The sequence below is a fragment of the Rhinatrema bivittatum genome, chromosome 1 (genome assembly GCF_901001135.1).
Source record: "Rhinatrema bivittatum chromosome 1, aRhiBiv1.1, whole genome shotgun sequence".
Classification (NCBI taxonomy): domain Eukaryota; kingdom Metazoa; phylum Chordata; class Amphibia; order Gymnophiona; family Rhinatrematidae; genus Rhinatrema; species Rhinatrema bivittatum.
This window is the reverse complement of record NC_042615.1, coordinates 718,537,121-718,562,621: the sequence shown is the minus strand read 5'-3', so window position 1 is coordinate 718,562,621 and position 25,501 is coordinate 718,537,121. Positions and strand designations below refer to the sequence as shown.

At 44.0% G+C, this 25,501-nt stretch overlaps 1 protein-coding gene across 2 annotated transcripts in view; it reads left to right on the top strand.

Annotated features, from left to right (window-relative positions):
- The window catches only part of RAB3C (RAB3C, member RAS oncogene family), a 349,536-nt gene that overhangs the window by 30,265 nt on the left and 293,770 nt on the right, over window positions 1-25,501 (top strand). For both annotated transcript variants that reach the window (XM_029576748.1, XM_029576738.1), the window contains exon 2: window positions 21,939-22,166. In XM_029576748.1, the coding sequence (XP_029432608.1) occupies window positions 21,939-22,166 (228 nt within the window). The remainder of the gene's footprint in view (window positions 1-21,938; window positions 22,167-25,501) is intronic.

The following is a 25,501-nucleotide window of genomic DNA, read 5'->3' as shown; positions in this document are numbered from 1 at the left end:
AAATATTTTAGATCTCCTTTTGGAAGTATCTGTGGGCACTCATCTCCCAAGTGCAAGACACTTAACATACTAACATAGAAATGCTGACAGAAAAGAACCAAAAAATAGTCCATCCAGTCTGCCTAGCAAGCTTCTTATGGTAGTGTCTGCCATACCATCATACCTGGGAACTCTATGGTTTTGACCCGGAGTCTCTGGAATTCTAATCGAATTGCCAGGTCTCCAGGACAACACCTATAATCTCTGGGTGCCCTGCTACTGCTGTGTTAGTGAAGCAGCCAGACCAGAAGGCATCTGGTTGGCTTACATGGGCCAATTGGATGCCTCCTTCCTTTTCCCTGCCCAGTGACCAATTGGAGGCCTCCTTTCTTCTTCCTGCCCCCAAAGACCAATGGTGTGCCTCCTCCATTTTTCCTGACTGTGTTGGCAGAAATAAGAGAGGAGACCTCCAGCTGGCAACTTTGGCAAGAAGGGAGGAGGCTGATGGCAGAAGCAACAGCAGCAGAAGAAGATGAAGAAGATGTTGCTATTGGCTGGAAGAAGGAGTCCTCTCATTGACACCAGGTGCCCTTAGGAGGAGTTGCTGCCACTGGTAGGTTTGGGCGGGGGGGGGGGGGGAGAGATACTGAGTGAGTGACTGTGTATGTGTGGAGGGGGGGGGGGGGGGCGTGTGTATATGTATGCATATGTGTATGTGAGGGGAGGGAGTATATGTGATGGGGCATGTGTATATTAAAAGTTCCCAGGTATGGTTGCAGGCTGCCGGTGCACTCATCCCAGTGGCGGCTGAAGGATGAAGGAGGCGTGGGCTGCCGGTGCACCCATCTCGCCAGCAGCTGAAGAGTGAATAAGGCCACTGGCACACCCATCTCACTTACAGCTGAAGCATGAATGAGGCCATAGTGCTGCCAGTGCACCCTTCTCACTGGTAGCTAAGTCATGAATGAGGCAGCGCCAGCGCACTGCAACTCACCAGCATCTGAAGAATGAAGGAGGCTGCTGGACTGCCTGCAGATCCCATATTGCTGGCGGCTGAAGTGTGAAGGAGGCTGCGGGGCCACTGGCAGCCTGAGTGAGAAGCAGGCCACAAGGCCCTCTCTCCCCCTACAGACTCCAGGAAAAAGATAAGGAGAGGCCCAGTGACATAGAGGGTGTATGAGAATATGTCTGAGAGAGAGCCTATTTGAATGAGAGAGAGGTAGCTTGTTTGTGTGTGTGTGTGTGTGTGTGTGTGTGTGAATGAGAGAGAGCTCACGTGTGTTTGAGAAGAGGCAGTGTGCCTGTGTGAGAGCATGTGTGTATGAGAGAGGGAGCATATGTGTATGAGAGAGCATGTTATATGAGAGTAAGGGAGTGTATGTGTGGTGTGAGCATGTGTGTGCATGTGAAAGAGGGAGCATGTGAATGACAGAGAGCATGTGTTTATAAGAGAGAGGGCACATTTGTGTGTGTTGGAGCATGTTTGTGTGAGAGAGGGGGAGCATGTGAATGAGAGAACTTGTGTGTGAGAGACGGAAAGCATGTATGTATGAGAGCATGAGAGAGAGGAAGTGTATGTGTGTGTGTATGGGAGAGAGGAGAAAATTTGTGAATCCTCGTTTCCACCCCTACTAATCCATGCCAATCTCAGGGTGAACTGGAAATCAAAAGTTCCCAGGTATGCTTAACATGCAGGTTACCCCATGTTTCTTTTAAGGGTAACAACTGCTGCACCATGCAGTTAACCCCAATCCTTATGATAATCCATAAAAATTTACTGCTAGCAACATTTTTACTGGGTGATGAGCCTTTTTGAAAATTCAGACAGTGCTGAACATAAGAACATAAGATATGCCACACTGGGTCAGACCAAGGGTCCATTAAGCCCAAGATCCTGTCTCCAGCAGTGGACAATCCAAGTCACAAGTACCTGGCAAGTAGCCAAACATTAAATAAATCCTATACTACTAATACCGGCAGCAAGCAATGGCTATTCCTTGTTGATTAATAGTAGTACATGGACTTCTCCAGGAACTTATCCAAACCTTTTTTTTTAAACCCAGTTACATTAGATGCCTTAACCACATCATCTGGCAATGAATTATAGAGTTTAATTGTGTGCTGAGTGAAAAATCATTTTCTCCGATTTTAAATGTGCTACTTGCTAACTTCATGGAGTGCTCCCTAATCCTTGTATTATCTGAAAGAGTAAATAACCTTTTTATATTTACCCATTCAAGTCCTTTCATGATTTCGTAGACCTTTATATTATCTCCCCTCAGCCATCTCCAGGCGGAACAGCCCTAACCTCCAAGCTGTATTTTGTGCTTTGCTTATGGACTTGGCCATAGAAGCAGTGCTGTATTTTTTTCCTTTATGTCTGTGTATCAGTTCCTTAGACCGTAAAATTTGGGGACTTTGGTTGCTGTCTGAATCCAGTTCCCCTTTTTCCCTTGCCATTGAAGCAGAGAGCAATGTTGGAGTTGCATCAAAGATATCAAGGTTTATTGGTTAAGGGTAGTAAGAGCTGCACCAGCAAGTTACCCCTATGCTTAACAGTTTCCCAGACCGTAAATTTGGGCCCTCGGTTACTGTATGACTCCAATTCCCCTTTTCCCCTTGCTGTTGAAGCAGAGAGCAATGTTGGAGTTGCATCAACAATATCAAGGCTTATTGGTAAAGGGTAGTAACTGCCACACCAGCAAGTTACCCCTATGCACTCTTTTCTTCATTTCCATCCTCTAGCCTTTAGGGATCCACAGTGTTTATCCCACGCCTATTGAATTCTTGCACTGTTTTTGTCTTTACCACCTCTGGAAGGACATTCCAGGCATCCACCAGTCTTTCCATGAAGAAATATTTTCTTACATTAGTTCAGAGATGTCCTCCCTGGAGTTTCATTTTGTGACCACCCCTTGTTCTACTGATTTCTTTCCAACGGAAAAGGTTAGACTTTTGTACACATCATTAAAACTTTTCAGGTATCTGAAGGTCTGTATCGTATCTCCCCTGTACCTCCCAGGGTATACATATTCAAATCCTTCAGCCTCTTCTCATAGGTCTTCTGATACTGACCCCACACCATTTTGGTTGGCTTTCTCTGGACCACCCCCATCCTGCTTCTATCCCTTTTGAGATAAGGGCTCCAGAACTGAACACAGTACTCCAGGTGAGGCCTCACCAAGGACCTGTACAACAGCATCATCACCTCCTTTTTGTTACTGATTTTTCTGTCTGTGCAACCCAGCATTCTTCTGACTATAGCTATCTCCTTGTCACATTACTTCACCAACTTCAGATCACCAAACCTATCATTCCAAGATCCCTCTCTTAGTCCATGCACATCAGTCTTTCACCCCCAACACATATAGTTCTTTTGGATTATCACATCTCCGATGCATGACTCTGCACTGCTTGGTATCGAATCCTAGCTGCCAAATCTTTGAACATTCTTCAAGCTTTCATAAATACTTTTCGTTCCCTTTACTCCTTCAGGCATGTCTACTCTGTTGCAGATCTTAGTATCATCCACAAGTAGACACATTTTACCTTCTATCCCTTCTGCAATGTCGCTCAAAGATATTGAACAGAACCGGTTCCAATACTGATTCCTGTAGCATTCTACTTAACACGGCTCTTTCTTCAGAGTAGGTTCCATTTACCATTAAACGTTGTCTCCTGTCAGTCAACCAGTTTGTAAGCCATGTCACCACCTTGGCGCTCACTCCCAAGCTTCTCATTTTATTCACAAGCCTCCTGTGCGGAACAGTATCGAAAGCTTTGCTGAAATCCAAGTAGATCTACATCAGGAGCTCTTCCTTGATCCTATTCTCTAGTCACCCAATCAAAAAAATCAATCAGGTTTGTCTGAGAGGTCCTTTCCCTTGGTTAATCCATGCTGCCTTGGGTCCAGCAATTTACCAGATTGTAGCTAGTTCAGTATCCTTTCATGCAGCAGTGTCTCCATTAATTTTCCTACCACCAAGGTGAGGCTAACTGGCCTATAGTTTTCTTCTTCCTCTCTGCTACCACTCTTATGAAGGGTCCACTCTTGAGTCAGCAACATACAAAATTCTTAAACACTACTTTCAGATCCTCCCCTCCTCTGCAAAGGGCAGGAATTCAGTCCTCATAGATTCTCTGGTCCTTTCCGAATGCAAGACAACTCTCTCTCTTATGTGGGAAACTGATTCCCTGGTACTTAGGGCACTTAGTTCCAGTTAGAACAAAAATAGACTTCAACCCTAAAAGGGGAAAAACGAAATGGAGATAGGAAGGGTGGAAAAATGTTCTTGCCTCAAACTGAAGAGGTAGTTGCTGAAAACAGAGAACTCGGAGTTGAAACTTCTCTGCATCAGGTCACGGACAGGGCTATCTTCTGGAGGAGTGATAGAATACTGCCAGAATCTTCCCTATCTTTTGATCTAACCTTATACAGAGGCACCTCAATCCTCTGTGAACAGGTACCAAGGCTCTCATAGGAAAGTTTTCAAAACTTGGCTTAAAAGAGTAAAAGCAATCCGAAGTAGGCCATTCTGACCGGCTGACCTGAGAGAGCAAAAAACAGACAACTTCCCTGCAGCAAGTTAGAAAAATAAACCACAGAAGGTATGGAGCTCCTGTCTTCTGAAAAGTTAACTTAAAATCCACACTCTTAAAATGGTGCCTGGTGGTGATAAACAGCTAGAGCATGTCCTCTGCAACTCCGATATGGGGGAGCAAAATCCAAATCTCTCCTCGTGAAATCTTTCTAAACCTCCCCAGATAGTTAGTACACTCTTTCTAGTAAGGAAACCATAGGTTCCTTACAGACAGAAATAAAGGTTAACAAATAAAAACAAAGTTATGTATGCTGATACCTGTTAATTGTACTATCTTAATACATTTATTGGCTAGCTTCTAGCACCTGAGAGCTAATACTCTTCCTCAAGTCAGGATAGGAGCTATGAAGTGAATGTTTCTGCTATGGCCTCTGGAACTGAAATGAGAATACTGACTCATTTCACATAGGCCATCAGGTGAGATTTAAGCGGTGGCCTAGAGGTGAAAGGATCTATAGTGCTATGATTATTCCCCTGAGCCATCCAGTCCCCCGACAGCTAGTGCTGGAAAATCGATGTATTTATTTATTTATTTAAAAGACTACTATTCTGATCTATTAGCAGTATAGGCAGGTGACATAGCAAACATTCATAAAACCATAAAAACAAACTAACACTAAAATGTCAATTCATAAAAAGTACATAAAACAGACACTGCACTCCAAGGTGGAGATCCATTAAGCGACTAAATATACCATAATCATCATAAATAAAGTTTCTGTCGAGCAAATCATAATAGTTAATTGCCTCACCCAGGGCTTAATATGTGGGGGAATGGCCTGGAACTGAATTCTGCCACTTCTTTTCAGATTAAAGAAGCAGAGTAGCAGGGATGTTCTGCTGTAGCCCCTCCCCTCCAGGCAGTCTGCAGGAAAGAGAGAAGAGGCATGAACCCTGATGGGCAAAGGATGGATGGGGGTCGAGCACTGGTGGAGGCTGGAAATGGAGGATCACTGGGATAAGGAGGAGGAAGAGTGTATTCAGGTATATATATGTTTTGGGGAGAAAGAGAGATCACACCTGGCCCCAGTCCCTCACACAGTTCATACCCAGTCCTGGCCCTGTTCCCTCCCTTCTCACCCCCACCCTTGCTCCACAGTTTATTTATTTATTTATTTTGCGTTTTTCTCTACCGGCATTCAAGATTAGAATCACATCATGCTGGTTTACATTAAACAAGGAGGTGTAAATTAAAATAAATAACTGAACAGAACTGTAACAAGTGTAATGAAAAAAAAAACCTCTGAAGTTACAATAAAACAGGATGCTAAAACTGGGTGGAGGAAAGTCTAAAGCAGTGGTTCTCAACCCTGTCCTGGGGACCCCCCCAGCCAGTCGGGTTTTCAGGCTATCCACAATGAATATGCATGAGAGAAAATTTGCATGCACTTGTCTGATTGTGGTTGTCGTTAATATACGATTCAAATAGGGTCTGGAAATGCTTGTTTGAACAACCACTTCCATTTCTTTTTTATCTTTGTAACCCCTGCTTGTGGATTGCATGGGGGCAGGGGCACACAGGGTTCTCAAGGCCAATGCATAAACTCCAAAGCCTCTGACATAATCTCTTTGACCCCAGGGCTGGGTTCTTTTACTGTTGGGGGGAGGAATTTCTGCTCCAAGCCCCTGGGTAGCAGGGATGAAACTGTTTCTTTCTGTCTGGCAGGCCAATACAGTACAGTGCGCTCTGACGGAGCGCACTGTTGGCCGGCATTTGGACGCGCTAACAGAATTGGGGTAATAGGATTCCTCAACGGAGCTCTGGGTACCAAGCGAACAGCCGAATTCTATATTAACTGCAGTGCTCTTGTAGTTGCGTAGGGGAGAACTAAGTACACGGAACTGCAATAGTCAGTTGTTGAAATAATGAGTACTTGCACTACAGTCTGAAAATCAAACTTATTAAGGAACAGTTTCAGGTTTTGCAAAATACGTAATTTAAGAAAGAAACTATTAACTACAGATTTTATCTGAGGCTGAAGTGATAACTCAGGGACATGATAACACCAAAATTACGAACCTGTTTGTTGAACTGATTATTTTAAAGCTATCAAAGTCAAGGTGAGTTGCAGTAACTTAAGGGGAAATTGATTTGCCTACACTGGTGCATTTACATGCTATAGCGCTACGGTATCTACCTAATGCACATGCTCTTCTGTTTTTTTATTACTATTTATCTATCTTTCTAAATATCTGTGTGTATATATATCTTATACAAAGATGGTCTTTTTATAATAACCTGGAGTGAGTTCATTTTACTGATCTTATACCTAAGGAAGACTATTTTCAAAGTGATTTACAGGGATTTAAAGTAATTTTACTCATATTAATCGACAGTCTGAAAGTTGTCCTCCATTGATGTGGTTGAAGGTTTAGTACTTGTAGCCGCATTGAGAGGAGGTAGTCCGGGGAGTGTTGGGGTATTGAGATGGTGGGTGGAAGAAGGAAAAGTACACCGTAGATTGCATTTTCAAATCTTTGCAGATACGTTTCCCACAAAAATTTACCTGCAGGTAAAAAGCAGGTGCAAGTGACCGTACCTACTTTATACTCGTGGCAGCTTTCAGAGCACATGTATGCATGTGCGGTCACTGTGAAATTTGGTGCAAAGCCTGGCAGTATGAAGTATGCACTGCCCCTGTCCCGATGCAGACTATTGAGAACTGGTTCCACAAAACTGTAAGAGAGCAGAAGTTGAAATTTCAACTGTTCACTAACCATTCTGCAGGTTACTCTGCTAAATTTGGTTAAACCCTTCATACTGATCCTGTCTCTGTGTGTGTTGACCCATTGTTATTCTCCCTGGGGATGGGGGGAGGCAATCCTTTGGTTGAGTTTGACAGCCCCCTACCCTCATGAGTGTGCTGCAGGGATAATAGCTGCTTATCATTATTGTTGCGGCTAGACTGCTGTGAGGGTAGATGGTGGACCCTTGGGCCGGCCTACCGGTGACTACAGGGCAGGCCGGTAGGCGGAAGCACGATCTGGCAAGGTTTCACCCGGAGCCTGGGATCCCCCCGGGAGGAGCCCGTAGGGACCCGAGCCCTTGGGACTTGGGCACTGCTGAGAATGTCCTGATGAGCTAGTGCGTAGGGAAGGCAAGAGGACCACTAGGAGCAGAGCCGGCTAGAGGATTGCCAGAGAGTCCGAGAGACAGGCCGGGTCAGGAAGCTGGGCCAGAGGGGACACTCGGGGCCAAGCAGGCGGGCAGTGGTAAGAAGTCCATGGCAACTCGGGAAAGGGCTGGCGGCAGGCTGTAGCGAAGTCAGAAGCAACCATAGTCAGGGCAGGCAGCGGGCTGTAGCGAAGTCAGAAGCAAACCGGAGTCAGGGCAGGCAGCGGAGTGCAGCGAAGCCAGAAGCAAACCGGGGTCAAGGCACGTAGCAGGCTGTAGCGTAGTCAGAAGCAAACTGGAGTCAGGGCAGGTAGCAGGCTGAAGCGTAGTCGGAAGCAAACCGGAGTCAGGGCTGGTATCAGGGAATCAACAGGAAACGCAAACAGGAAGCAACTAGTCAGCTAGGAACCTCGTTGCAAGGCGTTTAGTGAACGACTGAACGCCGGTTGTATCGGGAGCAGAGCGTGATGTCAGCCGAGGAGGTGGAGTCGGGCTTCCGGGAGCTGGACGCACAAGAGGAGCGTCTTCGCGCGCGAGGCCGGAGGGGAACAGGCCTGCAATGGCGTCCGCCACGTGGGAACCGTGCAAACGGAGGGCCTCCCGGGGCCTGGGCCAGGCGGAATCCCGCGGCTGCCGGAGCAGAGGTAGGCGGGCCTGAGCCCAATCAGGAGAGGGGCGGTCGGGACCGCAACAATTATATAATATTTATAGCCAAGGATTTTTAGTAAAAACAGAGTGAAAATGAATAAGCTGCTTAATGTAGCAACTCGCTTAGATTAAATCACTGCCATTTTTTCTTTCACCTACTGCAACATCATGAAACGTAAAGGTATAAGTTGGAGGTGATACATTTTTATTGGACTAACTAAATAAGTTTGTGGCTAGGTTTTGAGAACTGTGCTGCTTTCATGGAATGAGGTATTTGTTTTCACAGCTATAAGGAGGTGGAAAGTAAAAGGACCTGAGGGAGAAAGCAATGTGCACGAGTATTCTTCCTGCCATCACATTTGTTAAAATCTATTTGTTTTTAATCCCTTTTGAAAAGTAGTCACACAGATGTATTAGGTTAAACCTAATAAGGACTTTATTTCTAATGTGTAAGTGGACTAACACAACAACCATATTACTTTGTTACCCAGAAATGAGACGTCTGTCTCCTGATGCCCTTCTGCAGTAGATCTGCAAATTAAGTGACAGGCAGGGTGGGGGCCCTTCAGCAGAGCCATCACAGTCCTGAAAGCCTGCCCCTGCTTCTCCTTTGATTCTTTGCCTCCTGATTTTGTGCATATAAGACCAAATATCTTTCCCTTTTGCCCTCTGAACTAGGGGTTGGCAACTCCAAATCTCCACGTGCTCCAAGCTGGTCTGGGTTGCCCACAATGAATATTCATCAGCGCTGGTTGCGTATTTGTGATCCAGTGAATTGGGTTCATTTGCATGTTTTAAGTCCTCCTGAAGACTAGAACAGCTTGCAGCCTTTGGTAGATTAATTTTCTTATTCTACGCTATTAGGAGCAAATGTAAATAGTCTAATTTCTGAAGGAATTCAAGATTTGTGTTTGGTCTGATTCATAACTACTTCTTTGGATCTGATTTACCGTGAGCAGAGAAATGTTTTAGTAATATCCCTAAAGCTTTCAGAAATGATTAAAAAAAACTGTGTACATTTGGTTCATATATGCTTTTAAACTAATTTTTCTGGTTTGGGAAACGCTTTTTTTTCTCAGACTAAATAAGGAGGCAAAAAAAAAAAAGGTATTTTAGTGAGAGTGGCCTGGTGGATAGAAAATGGGCTGGGGTGTTAAAGGTCCAGGGTTCAAATCCTGCCACTATGACTTTGGACAAGTCACCTTATCTCCCATTGCCTCAAGTGCCACTTAAGACTACAAGCTCTCTGTGTCAAGGAATTTTTGTTCCTGTACATATAAGCGCCAAAATGTCTAAAAAATTTTTAAAAGAAGGATCTTAGTCTAATTTTAGTGATTGAATGTTTTATTTGTGTTGGGTTTTTCATTTTTTATATGATGTGCCACAGTATTATTAGTAGTTAACAAAACTAACCTGTAGACTGAAAAAGATGATCAGTCATGCATTATATATTTCACTCATGTAGACAACACCATGCATATTCATGAAATGAATGATATTTCTCAATAAAGACCTCATAAATGGCACCAGGACTGCACCATATTCTTTGTCAGTGCCCAGCAGTTAATAATCATAGGTCTTAGAAGGTCAGGAGCCCAAATGTGGTTTGCTAAATTTTTTAAGGTTTTCTTATGCAAATAAAATACTCCAGAAAGAGGTTAAATCAAGTCAAAGGAAAAAAACAGGTACTTATCTTGGGTACAAGAAATATAGAACACACCATGACATGCTTAGAAAATGTTCATTCCTCCTTGATATATCAGATCATGAAGCAAGTTGTAGGTTCTTCTTATAAGACCACCCGACACTGCAACATTTTGGAAGAATCTTTATTCTTCAGGGGTTAGCATTGTCCTCAGCCTGTGCCTCCATGCCAGCAGATGTCCTCCATGAGTTCATTCCCCTGGTTGACTAACCCCTTCTCTCCTGCTTGTACCACAGCCAAACTCCAGCCCTACTTAACTTGGCCTCTCCCATGCCTCAGTGCTTTGGCATCGAGTCCTTCTTGGCTCCCTGCTCTAGCCCTCTCTGCCTTGTGGCTTTCTTAAGCAATTCCTAGCTTTCTCTTGTGGCCTCTGGGCCTTCAGCCTTGCTTTTCCCTAGCCCCTGGTCTCTGGGCCTTCTGTTTCCAGCTTACCTTGGTCTTGCCCTGTGGCCATCCGGCCTTCTATTCCAAGCCTTGCTCTGTGGCCTGAGGACCTTCTGGTTTCTTCCTTGCCTTGCGGCCTACTGAAGACCTTTGTTTCCTGAGCTGACCTTGCCCTAAGACTCCAGGTCTGTTCCGTGCTTCTAGGTCTCTCTGCCTTGATTTGTCTATACTGCCTTCGGGCATTCTATGTTCCAAATTCTGTGTAGAGATGTGCATCGTTTTTTGTGTTTGTGTAGTTCTTCGTTTTTCGGCCGCCATGGAAAATGTCATTTTTTTTCGGTTTGGGTCTTTTTTTTTTTGCGAAAAATCAATTTTTAGTTAGTGCGCGCTAACTTCCCGTTAGCGCGCACTAACAAAAACCGTTAGATTTTGTTACTTTTTGTTACTTTTTGATACTTTTTGTTAGTGCGCACTAACGGGAGTCAGCGCGCACTAACGGGGAGTTAGCACGCACTGACTCCCGTTAGTGCGCACTAATCGGGAAAACGAATTTTTGCAAAAAAACAGGAAAATCCTGATCTTTTTCAGGCTCCCTGAAACATGCCGAATTGGACAATTTCGTTGAAATTGTCCAATTCGGCAAAAACGAATGCACATCTCTAGTTCTGTGTAGTCTTTGTTCTGATTTGTCCTATCTGGCCCTAGTCTGTCTTGCCCCAGTCCCTGTATGTTCCAGCATTCTAGTTCCACGTATACCTGCATCCACTCCACTCTTCCCTGCACCCAGATCCAGTCTGTACCTGCTGTTCCAGTACATTCCTGCTGCTCCAGCCCATTCTTCCCTGCACTCAGATCCTGTCTGTTCCAGCGTTACAGTTCCACACTTACCTGTATCCAGTTCCATGCGTACCTCACTCTGTTCCTGTGGTTCCAGTTGCATCCTTACTAGCACTCAGTTCCAGCATTCCTGTGCCCCAGCCCAGCCTGTGCTTTGTTCCAGTGCTTCAGCCTTACCGGACCATCCACATTCAGTTCCAGTCCTGCACCACGCCAAGAAGTGGTATCTACAATATCCCCTCTCCAGCTGCCTTTAATTCACAAAAGATTCCTGGCTCTGGTCTAGTTCTGTCTCCTCCTGGTTCTTGCACTGTGTTCAAGCCCTGACTTCTGCCTGACTGCTGTTTGGTAATTGACCCCTACTTCCTGACCTGGTTAATCTTGATGTCTAGCTGCACTCAAGGGCCCAACCCATTGGGATAAGCAGTTGCTTCAGGCAGAATATTGCCTGCTCTGCCTTTTTAGTAATACTTTGCCACTCTGAAGCTTGCCCTGAGCCCAAGCGTGGTACCTTCCTAGCCTCACCAGAATAGACAAAGGGTGGTGGCAAGCTGAAGGGGCCTATGGGTTCAGTGTGCTATTGCTCCACTTCTGCCTGTCTTTCGTGCATTTGATTCTCTACCTCTGTGTGGTTGAGAAGCTGTCCTGATTTCTGTAGCAATCTCCAGCATCTTCTCCTCTTCTTCACCTGAGACATTCAGAGGCATGGTCCCAGCAGAGGCACTTGCACATGATGCTACTATACTGTCTTGAGGTGGCCAATAGGTCCTTTAGCCACAACCTGGACCTGTTGAAGTTTAAACCCTGTCCTTTCAGCATAATACAGTGATCCTCCTTCAGCTACAATGGGTGAGGTGTTAGTGTACACTTATCTGTGTCTTTATTTGAGTAATTTGAGTGTGTTTTGCTTGTTCTTCATCCTCTCACCAAGTCTGGGATTTGATGATAGGGTGTGGTATTTGTGTTCACTGCTTGATTAGCTTAAAGGCACTGGTAGATGCTACCTCAGGAACTCTTTTTATCAAAATGTGCTGATCTTCTCCTATGCTGTACTTGAAATAAATGAAAAACAGGATTCCTGACTATGCTAATGCGATAAAGTCTTCCAGTCAGGGATACTAAAGTGTATACAAAGTATTGTTTTGTCAGTTTGATATCATTTAATACTAGCGATGGCTTCAAAAAGATAAATGACAATTAAGTTGTTGTGCCCGTCAGTCGCGGATGGCTGCACCCTCTATTACTCACCTTTTTCCTGCCTGACTCGTTTCCTTTTGGGAAGATGGCTGCCTCTGCTTCTCCACGCCGACCCCTCTTGTGTCCTCAGTCCGGCATGGGCAATTACATTCGCCATCTTTCTCCCGGAGTTATCTTTCTCCCGCAGCCCCGTCCTTTACGTGCATCATGGTGGAAACCTTGGGGGTGTCCCCACCACATGATGTCACGAGTTCTGGTATTTAAACTCCATTCACAATTCCTAATACGAGTTAGCAAGGAATCCTCCATGCTGATCTCTCTACGTTACCAGACACTGCCGCTCTGTGTTCTCTCACTCCAGGATGACATAGGTACCCGCTCCTTGGGGGCCTTGCCTCGCTCCTCTATACCCTCCGGGGTTACCTTCTACCAACAAGGATGCCTAAGGTACCCACTCCTCGGTGGCCTTGCCTCGGTCCTGCCTATCCTCTGGGATTCCCTACCACCTTCAAGGATGCCTAAGATCCTCGGCCTACCCTGCACCGCGGACCTACCGGATCTACTCTCACTGGCCTTCCATCTAGGCCTGGGTTCTCGGCCTACCCTGCTTTGTGGACCACTACCGGACCCATCTCCCTCTCGGGACCAGGTGAGACTGTGTGACTGCCTTGCCACTCTACAGCTTTCAGACGGAACATTGCCATCAGAGATCTCCTCTTCTGTCTGGGATCATTGACCGTTCCTCGGGTTACCATCTACGTTGCAGTATAATAAAGACTACCTTTCTCTGTGTCCATCTCTACTTGGAGCTAGCCTATCACTGCAAGTCCCCGCAGGGCTCCGCCCTGTGGGAGGTGCCATCTCTTGCAGCGACCAAAGGCCCTCACCTCAAAACATAACATAAATATCCCTATTTCTGTTAAGACAAAGATGAAAGTTTTGACCCGTATTGGAAGCATTGACTCAATTATACAGATAATTTCCTTTCATTGTGTAAACTGTCTCAATTCAAGGTTGTCACTAGAGTCTTAAAGTTGTAAACTATACAGATAATACAAGTGCAGCTTTGGATGGTGATGGGACCTTTATGTCCTACCACTGCAAATTATCCTGTACATTTCCTTCCCCAGACATACAAGTGTTGAGCACCTTTGATCCTTTTATATTGAAGCTGTATACAAGACAGGGATCACTATTTTCTCCCTCTCTGTGTTTTCTGTTTCTGTTCACTGTGGTGGTAGAAAAAACAATTGCTTTCACATAAATCCTCCTTTCCTTTCCTGAATTTAAACTATCAGTCTTATTTACAGTTTTTAGTGCACAACCTAGCTTTGAGATTAGGAGTGCTTATTTAACGAGGTGGGCTATTCCCTTGCCTTCTCATACAACACATTTATTTTATCTGGGATTTTATTGGAGGAAATGACAATATCCCAGAACAATAATCTTTCCAGGAAGTTTAAAGGTATATTAGCCCCAAATAATGATTATGGGTGAAGACAGTGTTTCCCAATCTTTTCAAGCCCAAGGCACACCTACATTAACAAAACTGCAGTGTGGCACAGCAGCCTCCACTGAGCAGGCAGTGCAGACATGATGAGAGCCCATATTTTTTATTTTATGAATGTATATTCCGCCTTTCAGCACTTCAAAGCAGATTATAATCAGGCACAGTAAGTAAGTATTTTTGACATCCTGTTTGTTACTCTGAAATGCAGTTATGGATTCCGCTGAAACCCGCCAAAGCTCATGTTACTAGCACTGTGCAGGGAGCTCATCTGTTTTAGGAGTAAATCTAGACATGGAAGAATCCAATGAAACCATTCTATGCCATGGCATGTCTTAGCATAGCCCCAAATTGAAGAGACAATCCCAGGGTTGCCGATTCTCACCTCATCAGGTAAACAGTAGCCTTCTGAGTGACTCTCAGCCCTATGACTGTAGCTTTGAATGGGAGGAAAAGCACAAAGTGTAACTTCTGCTTCCTTTACAAGAGCTCAGTCAAAGAAACTAGCAAAGAAAAATTAAAGCAATACAAAGAAATAAAAGTAGAAACATTATTATAATCAGTTGCTGCCCTAGAGAGAAACACAACATGGCTACCTACAAAGGAGGAAGCATAAGTGTGAGATAATCACTGGGTCTGTTCAAGTCTGCTTTATTTTACTATTCCCTGAAAATTTATTTCTAGCTTTACCCTCTGCATCAAGAAAAGAGCCAGGGAAGCACTGGAAGCCTCACTAGTTTCTCTTCCATATGGTGGCCTGAGGACGGAGCTGGTGGCCCATCACCACCAGAGACATGGAACCAGATGCTGGATTTGGCAAAGAGAGGTGAGGGGGCCGGGCCGCGTGTCTTCCGTGGCTGGCACAGGCAACAACAAGACTTCCTTTGCGTAAATCCATTCTGGCTGTGTTCCATTAAACTATATCTATATATTCTGTGATTTTGAACTATTTTAGAATAGTTTTTATGATTTTTCTGGCACTGAGGTCAGGCTCACTGGTCTATAGTTTCCCAGATTACTTCTGAGGCCCTTTTTAAATATCTGAGTTGCATTGGCCACCCTACAGTTTTCAAGTACAATGGATGATTTGATTGATAGATTACAAATTACTAGTAATAGTAATGGTGTATACCCTTCAGAACCCTGGGTTTGTATATCATCTGGTCCTTGTTATTTGCTACTCTTCAGTTTGTCAATATGACCTATTATATCTTCCAGGTTCACTGTGATTTGGTTCAATTTATCTGAATGATCACCCTTGAAAACCATTTCCAAGATAGGTATCTCCCCAACATCCTCATTAGTAAACAGTGAATCAAAGAATGTGTTTAGTCTTTCCATGATGGCCTTATCTTCCCTAAGTGCCTCTTTAACTTCTCGATCATCTAACTGTCCAACGAGTTTCATCTTAGGCCTTCTGCTTCGGATATATTTTAAAAAGTTTTAATTATAAGGTCTCTACAGCCAGCTTCTTTTCAAATTCTCTCTTAGCCTGTCTTATCAATGTTTTACATTTAACTTCCCTATGCTTAAGCTTTTTCCTATTGTTCTTTTGACTAAAATAGGCCTCCTTCACCTCGCCTTTTATTGATGCCAGCAGTCATTTGGCCTTCCTTCCACCTTTTTTAATGTGAGGAATACATCTGTACTTCTAAAATGGTATTTTTAGACAATGTCCTTGCCTGTTGTATACTGTTAACCTTTGTAGCTGTGCCTTTCAGTTTTTGTCTATTTTCCTCATTTTATCGGTCTGCCTTTTAAAAGTTTAGTGCTAGGGCTGCAAATTACTTATTGTCCCACTTCCAGTCATTAAGTCAAATTTAATCATGTTATGATTGCTATTGCCAAGTGGCCCCATCACTGTTACCTCTCGCACCAAATCCTGCATTCCACTAAGAATTAGATCTAAAATGGCTCCCTCTCTCACCAGTTCCTGAACCAGTTGCTCCATAAAGCAGTCATGTATTCCATCCAGGAATTTTACCTCTCTAGCATGTCCTGAAGTTACATTTATCCAATTAATATTGGGATAATTTAAATCTGATATTACCGTTCTGCCAAATTTGTTAGCTTCCCTAATTTCCTTTAGCATTTCATCATCCATCTGATCATTTTGGCTAGGTGGTTGTTAGTATAGCCCTATCACTATTCTTTTCCCCAACACACATGAGATTTCTACCTATAAGGATTCTAATGTGCATTTAGTCTCCTGCAAGATCTTTAGCCTGTTGGACTCTGCCATCTTGAACATAAAGTGCCATCCCCTACCACTGAATATGGGAAAGGTTTCAGTAGGAAGAAAATGCAACACCAGAAAATCAACAAAGGGAAGAGACTATGTTCAGCTAGGGAATGATGGGAAAAGCTTTCTTAATAAAGCAAACCTCACAAATTACCAGAAAGCCACATTGATGAGTGACCATTGTCGTGTTGTGATAAAAGTTTCAATCAGGAAAGCAAATTTCATAATAAACACAAAATTTAACCCGGCAACAAGATCTCAAGTAGAGACTGCAATAAAAGCTTATGTCATAAAAATGATACTGATGACAGATCATTCTGTTGTACTAAACCTTACATCTGGCAAGTGCTTCATCTCCTATGCCACTGTGCTTTGCTGCTTAACCCCTTATCCTACACCTTAGGAGTCTTTCTTCCATTCAGCATTGGCAACATACCCAGACTTTATACTCTGAAGGTCTTGCAGTCACTCTGCCTTGCTATCATACCCAGGCTCTACACCTTGGGGTATTCTTGCCACTATGGGGGGCTCCTTTGAACCTCTTTTGGTGCCTTGGTGAATTGATACCACTGTATGGGCTGCTTTGTCCCTTTATTGGTGGCTTGAGGTTTTTCCTGCCACATTTTCTGCTTCATTCCCTCTTCATGGTGTCTTAGGATGTTGATGCCACTGTTGGTGCCACTTTGCCTCTCGTGCTGCCTTTGATGGTTCATGCCACTATTGTTGGTGCCCTGTTTTGAAGGCTTGGGGTGTTCTTCCCACCCTTGCTGCTTCTTTGCTCCTCTGATGGTGCCTTGGAGAACTGCTGCCACTGCTAGTACCCCTTTGCTTCTTTACAATGTCGAAGGCTATGCCACTTTTGGTGCTACTTTGCCACAGTCTAGGTGCCTTGGAGTTCTTTCCCCCTTGTGATGATGTCTTCACATTAGAACTGATGAGAAAACTCCCAATTTTGGAGCCCAAAATAGGATACAGAGCTTCTCCCATTGACTTCAATGGAAAATAAATGAACAAATAAACAAAACATGTTTTTTGTTTGAAACAAACCAAACAAATGGAGGTGACCTACAAAGCAAATTAACAAATCAAAATGAAAATTCTGCCTTTGCCCATGCCTACTAATTTTATCATCGCCCAAGCTTCTGTCACAATCAGGCTCCTGGCTTCTAGTCTGTCCTCTGTCCCCCATTGCTCCAGTCACCCTTTTGTTCCAAACTGCTTTCTAGGTTTAATCTGTGGAAGGTTTTTCGTCATGGAATTGTTTCTGCATAGGCTTCTCCTGGAACCAGGGCTTCTTGAAGAACATCTGTTATCCTGTGCTCGAAGAATGAGTTTCCAGAGTTCATACTGGCAGCGAGCAGCTCTCAACAGTAGTACCGTTCTCCCAAATTCGAGTTGATTCCAAAGCAACACAAATCTCATTATGTCTTGAGAGAGAAAAATCCTGGTCCTTTGTATTTCAAGCCAGGTCTCTACCTCATTCATCAAATTCAAAAGAAGCCACATATGCTTGCTGAGAATTTTTAAAACAATTCCTGTCAATAAATAGTTGGCATGACACAAAAGAGGAAAGGAGGAAGTGATGTTTCACTTGGTTTGCTTAACCAGGCACCACTCTCATACTGGTGAGGTCTGCAGCTATGCCTCTACATAGTTGGGTTTTGGCTGCATTGTATTTTTCTTTCACTCTCTCCAACAGCATGGCATTCTCCTCCATTGTGAAACACCAGCTGCACGTTCTTCAGCTGGAGGCATGATGCTTGGGCTCAGGACCGGATTTTGGGGTAGGTGAGCTGAGTGGTCACCTGGGGCACCATGAGCTGGGGTGGCACCCTGGGCATCGTCTGCATCACCCATCACAGAGCAACCGATGCCTGGCGGCCGGATCAAATGCCATCCTACTATAGCCAAAGAGAGGCCCGGGAAGGGGGTGCCATCAGTGTGGGGGTAGGGGGCGCTTTTCGCTCAGAGTGTCATTTGCTCAAAATCAGGCTCTGCTTGGGCTATGCTTCAACCTGCTTCAACAAAGCTTCACTCACTGATACAGAATCAGCTGTGAGGACTCTTGCCTGCTCCCTTCTCCCTTACAATCCTCACCTCACTTCTAGCCTTCCTTAGTGTCTGGCTACTGTCTCTATTTGGATTGCCTCTTCTTGAGCCTGATTAGAGCTTCCTCCTCCTCTTCATCTGTGCGGTCTTTCTGCTACCACTCCGAACTGCTATCCTCCACCTCCCTCTCACTCCTTCCTAGTTCTCCAAATATTGCTAAAAGTAGTCCCGCTCTTCCTCCTGACTTCTCCAGACTCTCTTTTCCCTCAGTTGTTCACTCCTCCTTCACTTGGGACATTTTCTCTCCAAACAGGTTATTAGCCTGCCCTCACTCCATAGTCCAGGTATTAGTAACTTCCCTCTTCACAGCACTGAAGGGATATAGAAAGGGTGGGCGTAGGAATGGGAGGAAGGTCTGGAACAGGAAGTGCTCAGGTGCCTTATCATGCTGTCTGCATTAATTAGCATGGGCACATTCAATACCTTGGGTTTTACTGCACCTATATTCATTAATGTAGATTTTTAGAGAATCCTATGTTAAGTGTGTTTTGCACCCATACTGCTCAGCCATATTAAAAACTGTTTAACATGATTTCTAAAATGGTTTTAGTGAATCAGCCTAGAGTGCTGGTGCAGGTCAGCAAGGCCGATTAATTCTTTTTCACTGATTTGTATAACTTTGCTTTTGCACCAGAGATATAGATGAAAATGAAAAGTTTTCCAAACTGATCCAACCACTGGAAATTTCTTGGCGTATTCTGAGAAGAAAAAGGAATGCCTTGGCCTAGTTTATTCTGCAGCTGGCATAACCCATTTAGCCTGCATTTTCCTCTTAGATGTAGCAGCAAATAACTTTTTTTGTTTTCAGTAAAAGTGCCTGTCTAATGAACGTACAAGTATTACATCTCTCAGGAATAAGATCTTTTGTTCTTAGTGGCGAGAAATTCATGTAAATTCTTCCAACTGAAACAAGGCTAGTTTCTGATGAATTGAAGTTGAGTGTTGCCTTAGTTTACAGATCTTTTCTACCGCACCCTGATTCATATTTTACCAATCCTAACAGTGCCCCTTTAAAGGAGAAATAGAAAAGACAAGATGGGAGACAGAGCACATCTCTAGGCTTTGCTGCTTGGCCCATTCTACCTGTCAAGAAATCTGCAGCCCACCTGGAACAAAGGATTGCCTGGGGCTCAGCTGCAATCAGCTAATCAAAATTTTGTCAGACCATGTTTGGTTCATCTTACTGATGAATGATTTCAATATTATTCTGCTGGTGTAACGTCGAACATCTATATTAGAATATGTAGTTGCAGGGCATTTTTCAGTGATTACATGCTGTTACTGACTAGTACCAGCATCTTCTCCCTCCAGTTGCTTGATTTACCCTGTGGTCTCTAAAAAAAAAAAAGCATCCTACATATGAGTACTGACATCATTTTTTTTCTAGAAAGGCAGTACTGTGCAGTGTACCTTTCTCAGAAACATAAGCTTTACCATTGACCAATTTATAGTTTATGATGAATGGTGATCCAGGGAGAAGATGATTGATTGTGGTGGCACAGGAGGAGGGGAGAGAAAGGAGAAGCGATGAAAGCGATAGACTGGGAAGGTGTACTGAGAGAAGTGATGGCGACAACTCGGGATGGGAAGAAAAAGGGTAAAGAGTGGCATAAATTGTACCCAAGCAGCCTCTGCAGTACGTTTGTGTGCGTATGTGCGGGGGGGGGGCGCCCAGGAGTGACAGCCTACTGTCCTCTGCAACAATATCATTCAGGTCCAGTGGCTCGGCAAAATCCATCATGGGGCCAGGCCAGCTGATTGGTGACTGTTCTGTCAGTGACAGCAGCATTGGAGCCGAGCTACAATATTGGCAAAATTCAGTGTGGGGCCCGTGAGCTGGCACACCCTCCCAGGTCATACTGTGGCAGCTCACAGGTCCCACACCGAATTTTGCTAATATTGCAGAGTTGGTGCCACTGTCATTAGTGGATCGCTCAGGGGATGGCTGACACTGTTCAGCAGGCCTGGCCCTTGGCTGAATCTGAGTGTCTCCAAGGCTTGAAGATGGCCAGCCATATGATGTAAGGGCTGGAATTGAGGTGGCGGGGGTTGGCGGTGGCAAGGAGGATGTTATGACTGCCAGACAGATATTAGTGGAACCGCAGTTTAGACCGCTTACCTTGTGGAGTAGCAATCTGGACTCTGGGAGACAGCGCGTGCACCGGTAGGCAGTCCGAGTCGGGGCAGGCAGCAGACAGAGTAATCCAAGAGACAGTCCGAGTCAGGGCAGGCGGCAAGCAATCCAGAACCAACAGCAGATAATCCAAAAGGGCAGGCAGCAGGCAGAGTAGTCCAAGAGACAGTCCGAGTCAAGGCAGGCGGCAAGCAATCCGGAACCAACAGCAGATAATCCAAAAGGGCAGGCAGCAGACAGAGTAATCCAAGAGACAGTCCGAGTCAGGGCAGGCGGCAAGCAAACAGGAACCAACAGCAGATAATCCAAAAGGGCAGGCAGCAGACAGAGTAATCCAAGAGACAGTCCGAGTCAGGGCAGGCGGCAAGCAAACAGGAACCAACAGCAGATAATCCAAAAGGGCAGGCAGCAGACAGAGTAGTCCAAGAGACAGTCCGAGTCAAGGCAGGCGGCAAGCAAACAGGAACCAACAGCAAATAATCCAAAGGGGAGGCAGCAGACAGAGTAATCAATCCAGACCGGGTCAGAGGCAGAGAAACAGCAAACAAAATCCCAGCGATAGCTCCAAAGAACAATCGTGGCCGAAGCAAGGTGCAGGGGAACTGCACTTCTTTAAATAGCCCCTATTTCCCGCGCAAAGTGGCCTCTGTTGGCGTCTGACGTCAGGGGCGTGGCCTGGGTCCGAATCGCGCGGGACTTCGCTCTCCTTCGCGCGATTGCTGGCGATCCCAAAAATGGAGGAAACACCCCGAGCACTATGAGACTGGCGCTGCCGATGCTGCCGAAGCAGCCCCACGGTTCCCCGGACCCTGAACGGACCCTCCCGCGCGTCGTGCCGCTCGGAACCGCGTGATCGAGGTAACAGAGGACATGTGAATGGGCTATGCATGGGGGAAGGTTGCAGGGAAAGGAACAGGAAATGGGGGTGAGGGAAGCTAAGGTAGGAGGAAACGAAGAGGACCCAGGTATAGAGCAAGGGCAGGGCGAAGAGAAGGGAGAAGACCCGAGAATAAGCCAATAGGGAAATGGCAGGAGGGAGAGGAGAGGACCATGGAATAGTCCTATAATTGCTGCTGTATGAACAAGGAGAGGAGGAAAGAGAACCTTCCCCTCTCTTCTCTGCTTTTGGATCTTCAGAGGAAGTCACCCCAACTTCTGGATCACAGAAGGATGAGCCCCCCCCATGCTATAGGGGCCCTTTGAGAAATTTGTGCTTGGAGGCCTGGAATTTGAACTCACACAACTGAGGGTGAGAATGGCAGGTTGTGGTATGCAAGCTGCTTTCCCTATAAATCTCAAAGATTATCTTCAAATTTAACTAACAGGTTACATCAGGTATATTGTTTATGTAAAATAATATAACTATCCTTGGAGCTTGTGTTGAGGGGGCTTGTGTGTGCAAATATATCTGAGTGTGTGTGTGTGTATATATATATATATATATATATATATATATAAATCTTTTTATTCTGACTTTCAGATGGCTTCTGCTCAAGATTCCAGATTTGGACAAAAGGACACGTCTGATCAGAACTTTGATTACATGTTCAAACTGCTCATTATTGGCAACAGCAGTGTTGGGAAAACCTCATTTTTGTTTCGTTATGCTGATGATTCCTTCACATCTGCTTTTGTGAGCACAGTTGGCATTGATTTCAAGGTAAAAACCGTGTTCAAAAACGAGAAGAGAATCAAGCTACAGATCTGGGTAAGCTCTGAAACCTGCTTATTTTGATACTGGTGCTGGTTGTGTCTCTGTTGCCCTCCATGGGGAATACTCACTGTTTCTGCAACCAGTGCAATGCTTTCTTGGTACATGTCAGCTGTCTGACATAGAAACATCACAAATTTGTCTTGAAATTCAGCACAACCCATACTGTAATTAATCATACATACCTTGGCTCCAGAAGGTTAGAAATATGTGAGTATTCCTTGACTGTGACTTGTCTATCAAAGAACAGATGACAGTTGTTATCCGTTCTCTCTTCATTCAGTTACATATCCTTAGACAATAATGACCATATCTTTCACAAGGTGACTTTACTTTGGTGGCTCGGGCTTTAGTGTTGTCAAAATTGGACTATTGCAATGCTGTCTGTGTCAGTGTTCCTCAGAAACAGATCATTTGCATATCATCCAGACTACTAAAGTTTGATCACAGGCAGTCTTAACATAGGAACTTAGTAAAGATGGCAGATAAAGACCAAATGCACCATCCAGTCTGCCCAGCAATTTGCTTATGATAGTAACTGCTGTCCAGGCAGGGTACCCGCATGCGTTCTGTTAAGGGTAGTAATTGCCTCTCCATTCAGGTTACCCCCATGTGTACTGTTAAGGATAGTAACTGCCCTCTGTGCAGGTTGCCTCCATGAAAATGAGGAACCTTGTGTCCCCTGTACTGGCTTCTAGTAGAAACTCGTGTAAAGTTTTAAATTATTCCCCGTACTTTTAAGGCACAGTATGAACTGGATTTCCTCTATTTGAGGGATACATTACAGAATTATGTACCAACTTGCCAACTGTGCTCAGCCCAGAAGATGATGGGTAATTCCTAGTGCTTCAAGCGTAAGGTTATAAAGGTTCCAAAAGAGAGATTAATATGCTATGGAATAGTTTGAGCAGAAAATTACTCAATGTCCACACATCATTTTAAGTGAAAGAATTATATTTTTGAGATGGCAACTCCACAGTGTTTATAACATTTTCTTTTACTTAAAATGATGTGTGGACATTGAGTAATTTTCTGCACATTTGTTTGCTTTATTTGATTGGTTTGCGTGCAGTAGTGCTCCCTTCTTGTTTTATGGAATAGTTTGATAAATACCAGTAGCTAAAAGATTATTTACAGGTTAGAAAGCAAATTAAGGGAATAGTTATTCCAGCAAGCGTACTCTGAGAGAGGATGAAGGGCTAGATTGGTGGCTAGTGTGGTGTTAACATTTTTGATCTATGACAGAGTTTGTGTGGAGCATGGGGGGGGTCGATTGTATTTTATTGTCCGAATATGGAACACACTAATGGCAAGAAGTGAAAATGTGTAATGTTAGTTTTGGGATAGTATATTTTTATGTATTGTGTTTTCATGATTTTTTTGTTTATGCTGCTTATGTTTATGTTAAATATTTATTTTGTAAACAACCTTGGATATTTATAAAAAGGTGATATCAAAATTGCCATAAATCAGCATTTCCCAAACCTCTCCTGGAGGCACACAGTGCCAGTTGGGATTTCAGGATTGCCACAATGAATATGTATGAGATAGATTTGAATAGCCAAGGCCTGCAATGCATGCAAATAGATCATATGCATAGTCATTATGTATATCCTCAACATTTGACTGGTTAGATGTGCCTTCAGGAGAAGGTTGGGAAACACTGCCGTAAATAAATTAAAATAAATATGCCAGAGTGATGATATACAGTACTGTGCATAATGCTGTCCCACAACATAATTTCAGCATTTACTAAGCTGCAGAAGGAAAATAAACCCCATGAACTGGACATGCCAGTGGTCTGGCTTGTTTTCAGTTTTACGGACTCATGTGATGCAGATGAAAAATTGTTTCTTTGGGTATTTTTGAATGTATAAAATATGCCATCTTTGGAATGGAGCTTTAGTGACTAGTTGTGTCAGGTGTTAAAAGTTTAAAAAAGACTTTTAGTAATGGTAAACATCCATGCTCTGTGTCCTGAAGGCTGAACAAGCAAAGAATCCTGGGCATCAGCACTGGTGCTGGCACAAACACTGTCCAGTCTACAGCAAACAGATCATTCAAAGAGATTATCTTACTATGCATCAAGCCTGGAGGGCACACTCAGTGAGCGACATATAACAATTGAGAGGCAAGCTGCAATTGAAGTGGCTTTTATGTCTGTCATTGTGAGCATACTCTGGTCTGGATATGCTTCATTTAATTGGTTTATGTTTTTCTCCAGTTCTGTTCTGGATGGGGGCATCTGCTATCAGTGCTGGTGATAAAGCTGCTGAATCCGAGTAACCCTGGGTGACATTGCTTCCAAGTAGATTTATTATGGTATCTCTTATGTGTGCAGATTCAGAAAGCACAATGCCCTTCATGTCTGCCAGCCATGTGCACGTTTCAGTCACTGTGGAAAACAAGAGAGAACCTCCCCTCATATGAATGACTTATGAGATAAAAGGTTTCTGAAGGGCATTGCAGCTAATCATAAATTAGTCATTTAAAAAAGCAGCAGCTTACAAGAAGGTACTAGGGATATTAGTAAAAATGAAAACTAGTTTTTTTTCAGTGGGTATCACACTCATGATCTAGAATAAGGTAATAGAGGAATGTTCTTGAATGCATACTTAAAGTCCCATTGATTAATTTTATATGACTCTGTATAGGTTATGCTTTTGTTATTTAACCTTTGCATTCCCAAAGCATAAACCATACAAAGTCATACAAAATTAATCAACATTAATACAAACTTTATTCAATGGGAGCACTGAGAGGAGAGATTCACCTTGCTGGTGGCTGAAAGGAATCAGTAAGTTTTTGCTTGGGAAATTTTCATTTTTAAAGTATTGGGGCAAAGTTAGCTAGTTGGGAGTATTATTTAGTGTGTTTGTGTATTTGTGCTTTTAATAGTCAGTAAGGCAGCGAATAAACAAAAGTTAGACTGTATTTTTTAAATAGTCAGTCAGTAAGGCAGCTAATAAGCAGTAGTTAGTGTGTTTATTTTTATAGTCTGTAAGGCAGCTAATATAAGCAGAAGTTAGCGTGTTTGTATATTAAAAACAAAAAAACAACAAAAAAAAGGTTGCCAGAAATAAGCTAGGAGCAGTGTATACCTAAGTAAAAAGGTTGAAAAGTTCAGTTCAGTTACTCACCTTGGAAAGGTGTTAAGGTGGTGTGATTTGGTTTGATTAGGTACCGACATTTGTTTATCAAGAGAGCAGTGAATCACTCTGGCTGACTAACTGAAGTTAGACTGTATTTCCCAACACTCCCACCCCTCACCCAACCACCCCCTAGCTCATCCTTTAATTTATAGGCAGGTGCCACTTTCACACAAAACCCTC